General features: G+C 36.2%; 1 protein-coding gene across 1 annotated transcript in view; it reads right to left on the bottom strand.

Annotated features, from left to right (window-relative positions):
* LOC104537296 (programmed cell death 6-interacting protein-like) overlaps positions 1 to 5,797 on the bottom strand; it is a 13,899-nt gene that overhangs the window by 4,994 nt on the left and 3,108 nt on the right. Inside the window, 6 exon segments of the mRNA XM_010180123.1 lie at positions 1 to 29; positions 875 to 1,009; positions 2,361 to 2,609; positions 3,371 to 3,540; positions 4,335 to 4,446; positions 4,854 to 5,031. The exon segment at positions 1 to 29 is cut by the window's left edge and continues 1 nt beyond it. Coding sequence (XP_010178425.1) covers positions 1 to 29; positions 875 to 1,009; positions 2,361 to 2,609; positions 3,371 to 3,540; positions 4,335 to 4,446; positions 4,854 to 5,031 — 873 coding nt within the window.

Raw genomic sequence — 5,797 nt, 5'->3', positions numbered from 1 at the left:
AGCAGGATTTCTGTCAGCTCATTGTAAAACTAGTAAAAAAAAAACCAAATATGTTTAATCAATACTTTCAGGCTTCATGCTAGCATATTTCTACATATTGATCCAGTTGCATTATTACTGAGCCCAGAACCTGCCTTTTCAAAGATTAGTCAGCTGTTGTGCATCCCTGTAATATCATACAATTTTGTTAGGGTTATTTTTTTAATGTATCTAGACATATGTGTGTGTGTATAAATACAAAAATAGTTTAAGACAACTAGAAAACATATTACAACCGGAACAAAACTAGATCACTTCTGGTGATTAACTATTTTTAAAGGATAGGTTTTTTTCTTTCTATTGCCTTCAGTCAGTTCCACACATTTCATTTGCATATAGATTTCAGTTTTATTTTCTTCTAGTGAGCTATCAAACCAGCAAAAAGTACTAAATACAGACACAGTAAGACGCTTTCCAGAAAAAAAAAGGCACAAGCTAAATAAAGCCTTCCTCATTTCTCATCACATATGCAGTAGTAGTATATATAAAAAAAACTGATAAGGTGACTAAATACCATGAGACAACAGATGACAGAATTCCTCAGATAAAGTGGTTCATCTTGGTATTTCAGCATCAGTTGAGCTGTAATTAAAACTTTTTCCTATTTTAATATAAACCAATGCTTGGAAAAGCTTACTTTTCAGATAGGAACAAAGAAGTCTTCCACAGCTGTCAAAACAGTCAAAACTCAAGCAGCTAACTGTCCTCACTTCAGTAGTCAAATCCTCAAAAACATACCTTTCATCTATAGCATGTCTGCAAAGCATATTATGATTTTTGATTCTTATCTCCTTGTGTAAACAAAGTTCTTCCAATCCTTCAAGCATTATCATACCTTTGTGCCCTCTTTCAAATTGGCGACAAGTTCCACAAAGTTGTCATTTGCTACAGCTAAGTTCTTCAAAACTTCTTCTCTTAAATTAGATTCATTGTTTGATTGTTTCATCTTTGAAAAATCCTGGTGTGCATTCTTAAAAGGGAAAAACAAACAAACAAAACCAGTGAAAATAATGCAAGCTAGCTCCATGAAAGACTGTATCTTTTGGGGGTTTTTTCTCCCCTTAGTCATTGCTTCTACCCCCTTCTCTCAATTCCCACCTCTCGTTGCCTTCCATCCACACATCGTGCTTCTTAATACTACCAGCCTGCCAAGCACAGTGGCTATTTCAGAGCTGCACAGGTATTAACTCACCAGCAGTAGGTATCAGCTAATTACCTGTTCTGTTGTGGGCTGCCTTCAGCTGCCTCAAGTCCACACTGCAGATTCTTTCAGAGGCTACACTAATCAGGCTCTCTCCTGTACTACCCTCCATTAATATTCATAAAATCATACTGAAATGTTACCTCAAATTTGGTTGACATTGGCCTATTAAAAGGACAGGGAAGAGGAAAACTTACAGAAGGATCAACTACATCTCATTTCTTTGGGAAAAATAAACAAACTTACAAAGACTACTTCAGCTGTCAGGTGCTGCCAAACTTGAACTCCAGGACAGTCAAACCACAGAGTAATATCCATCAAGATTTTAAAAGTATATTATGTTAAAAGCTATCTGAATATAAAATCACTGGTAAACATGGGCCACATAGTAATTTAGAAAATTTTTTCCCTTTTGGAAAAGTATCTTATCATTGTAGTCCAAGTTGCAGTCAGAAGTTGGAAGTAATCTTGTGCACAAATAGGCCCCATCATTACTCAAGCCACTACTGTCACTTGTCCTAGAGCTAAGACTTCTTCTTTTACCAGATGTTCCAGGATCTGTCTCTAGTGTTACTGACAAATCAAGGCTGAATTTATACACAAACTTTGGGAAATTCTCATTAATTTCTACTTTGGTGAGCTTTGCACATGCTGGAAGTCAAGTGCATTGTAAATAGCAATTAGGAATAAACCAAAATGTATTTCAGAGGCCCAAAATGTCTTCTAGTAGACAGGAAGGACAGGTCACCTGTTATCTCAGAAAGAAGTACTAAGATGGGATGAGGGGAAAACCCATAACTAAACCAAAAACTTCTTAACACTCCAGTTAAGCTTTTTTCAAGAGCAAATCTGTAGAATTAGGCCAAGAAAAATTCCAGAAGAATTTACACTGGAGCTCTGGGAGAGTCTGCTAAGAATTCATATTTATTTATTTCCAATGAACACAAAAAACACCCTGTAATTTTCAGTGATCAGAGGAGTAAAGGAGTATCACCCGGCCTGTGACAGAGCAACAAGCAAAACAGCATTGAAAGCAAAGTGATGTTTCTAAAGTGCTGAAGAAGCAGAGGAATTGTTGCTTGTCAGTTTAAGAGTAAGGAAGACATACAAGGTGTTGTACCTGTATGTTTTTGAGAAGTTCTTCCTGCTTTTTTAGGGACTCTTGCACTTTCTGTGTGTAACTCCCATAAATTCTGTCCAACTCAGTCACAGAGATAGCCTCCTCATTTATAGCACCATCCTGTGCAAGCGCAGTCAGGAATTTGCTTGTCATGTCAAAATTTACAGATTTCAGGTCATTTTCCAGTTGCTCTCTCTCCTTCTTAACTTCATCCAGGTTGGCCAGCAAAGTTCTTAAGACATTAACAACCTAGGCAATAAAAATTGTCAGAAGTTAGCAGTTTTAGAGGAATTATTGTGGAAGGATACTCTATTACTTGTTCCTATCTTTCCTCACTGATGCTGGCAACACTACTGCATGAGTATTTGTTTATAAATGTGTTTAAGATTACAAACCAGAACAAAATGCAGCAAAACAAAGATTTTCAAGTATTTCTCAAGCTATATTCTCCTCTAAAATTTGCACCCACTAGTAACACTGAATTACTACAAAGATTTTTTTTTTCCCCCATAAAACTGACCAGATACCTTCCAATAGGATATTCTAAAAGCAGATTTCAAAACCACTTATTTCAAATCATTCCTACAAGAAAAATAATCACACTGCTAGAGATGAGCCATGATTTTCCTGGAAAGCAAGTTGCTGTAATTGCTTAATACTTGAAAATACTGGGCCATGTCTTTTGCATTGCCTAACTGTCCCAAGTACTTGAGCACTACATCCCACCACCCTACATAACAAAAATAATCAAGGATTGCTCCTTTTACAATAGTCAACCAGTCCTGCTGTCCATGACGATTGAACTTGCTCATACCAAGTGCAAAACAATATATTAAAGTAGATTTTAAACATAAATACAACTTCTTTTCCAAATGTTAGCTAACCTCCTGTACCAATTGTGACAGAATTTGAAGCAGCTAAGGATCATCTTCCACATCAATTCACATAAGTTTACTTTGTTAAACAAACAGCACTTCTATTCAAAATAGAGACAAATTTCAACGCTTTACCTCACTTCCTTGTAATGTTTTTGCTGGGTTGGCAGAAGGAATGGCTGCGTTGAGTTCCGACTCAGGCTTACATAGCAGTGCAATCGTATCCCGGTGAGACTGATAGCGCTCTTTAACTTGGCCATCTGCTTGCACTGCTTTATTCAAAATATTATTGTAATTGGCTCCCTCTGGTGGTGGAGGGGAAAAAAGTGTTTATATAATTTCAAAACACTTTATCCAAGTCTTGCACCAGAGCATTTTCATGCTTTTCAACAAGTCCTCATACATTTTTATGAGCCTGCACATTATGAAGTTATTAAGACTTATAAATAAAACTTAAGCTTCTAAGATATGTTTTAAATACTGCAGAAGCTAGGCACCTGTATTACCAGGAAAGCATAGAAAAGTGTATGAATGAACATTAGTTTGAGCTATTCTTCACATTTAAAACCCTGTTACTCTGCCAAACTAAGGCAGCGGTATCAGTCCCTTGCTAGCTTTAAAAACAGGACATATTTAGTGCACAGAAATCATGCTTTACTGATGCCCCTGAACACTTTGATTAACTGCTAGGAAAAACAAATAAATAAACCAAAACACCAAATCAAAGAGAAAATAACACCTTAGTGGGAAACAGGGGAAAAAAAGCTAATATAGCAAAGAAAAACACACTGCAGTATTCAAGAGGTAACTGTAAGCAGATTCTTAGCTGGGCAGCTGTTTTTTTTTACATGTGCTTTCTGATATTTTAGCATGCACATGGACTCCAGGGGTGCAAAAGCAGCAGCAAATACTCTATCACATCATCTCTCAATTCCAAATAAGTTTCAGTACTCCTTATTTTGGCAAAACCTCTCCTAAACTGAAACTTGCATCTTTAAAGATAATAACAGAGCATTAAGAACTACTTAAATTTACACCGTGAGAATGGACATCTTTAGAGCATCTCCAGAACCCAAAACATGAAAAACATTAACTTTACCTGTCCTTAAAGGCTTATAAAGTTCATTGGATGGTGTTCTCTGCCAGCGTTCTTTGAATTTGGTTCGCAGGTCATTGTCTGTAGTTTCCTCTTCATCTAATAATCTTAATGACTACAAGAGTAAAATTTTACATGCGTTATAAGCCATTCCAAACACAAAATAGCTACAAAATATACAGCTAGTGTAGAAAATATAAAGAATGCTTATACATCCTTTACAAATTTAATTTGGCAAATAAGAAACAGGCATGAAAGGCACAAATCACCCAGATGTCTTTAGAATACTTTCCCCACCCCACTAACAATTTTAAAACCAAAACAAGACAAAAAAGGGAACATCCACAGGTGACAGCAGAGTTTTTGTACAGACTAAACACTTCAGCGGCATATTTTTAAAATGCAATTTAAGTTACAAGCATTTTGGATAATCATGAACTTATTCTTTTGCCATTTAAAGAGATAAAGTTCAGTGGTGGTGTTTTTTAAGAATGTTTTAGTGTTAGCAGTTGCTGAGCTTACTTCATCTAAAATTTCTTTGTTCCTTTGTAGCAGTTCAGGCAGATCTTTGATCAGCTGATCAATAGTCTGAATTCCTCCCTGTTCAATCACAGACTTAGACTTGTTCAAAATAGACTGAGGAACAGTATCACCAGACACATCTTCAATAGCAGCAGGAAGATTGAGGGAAGCCAACACACTGAAAAAGTCAACATGTTAAATAGCAATGTTTGTAGTATTACATGGTTATATCCTGTAAACAACGCTGCTATCCAAAAAGGCACTCACACAGTCAATTATAATGGAAACACAGTATAAAATTTCTGTCCAGCAGTACATTAAACTGAAAACTCTAAAATTATTCCTAGTGTATACCTCACCAAACCTAAGTTTCAAAACTCTTAAGAAGCTAAACAAATCCTAGTCTTTTAACATTTACAATATATGGCAAACATTTTCAGTAGTAGCTATTTGGTAGAGAACCAACTGCCTCAAGTTACATTCCTATCTTTCGGTTTGATTGTTTCTTAAATTATTATTTTAAAGAACAATTCTTTTTTGGGGGGGGGGGAGGGGGGGCGCTGTGGAAATCAATATATTGAGTTACTGGTACAATCAAGCTGACCATTGGAATGTGAAAATCCTTCTAGATTAACCAAACTGAAACATTTTCAGAGCAAGTGTCAGACTCCTAATAAAACTGATAGAAGACTGAAGAAAATTAAATACTGTTTGCTCTTAATACACTTTCAGTCTTAAGTGGGCATGGTAGAGTTAGGTAATGGTTGGACTTGATGATCTTAAAGGTCTTTTCCAACCATAATTATTCTATGATTAGCACATGCAGAAAAGTAGTTCTAAATACCCCTACTATGGCTTAAGTTTGCCAGCCTACCATACAGCAATAAAAAACACACTGCTGCAATGTGGATGTCTGCAGGCTGCAAGGTAACCAGTGTTTATAG

This window comes from Mesitornis unicolor, unplaced genomic scaffold (genome assembly GCF_000695765.1).
Source record: "Mesitornis unicolor isolate BGI_N332 unplaced genomic scaffold, ASM69576v1 scaffold28812, whole genome shotgun sequence".
In the NCBI taxonomy this organism is placed as follows: domain Eukaryota; kingdom Metazoa; phylum Chordata; class Aves; order Mesitornithiformes; family Mesitornithidae; genus Mesitornis; species Mesitornis unicolor.
Note: the sequence above shows the minus strand (reverse complement) of the source record. Positions and strands in the feature narration are given on the sequence as shown.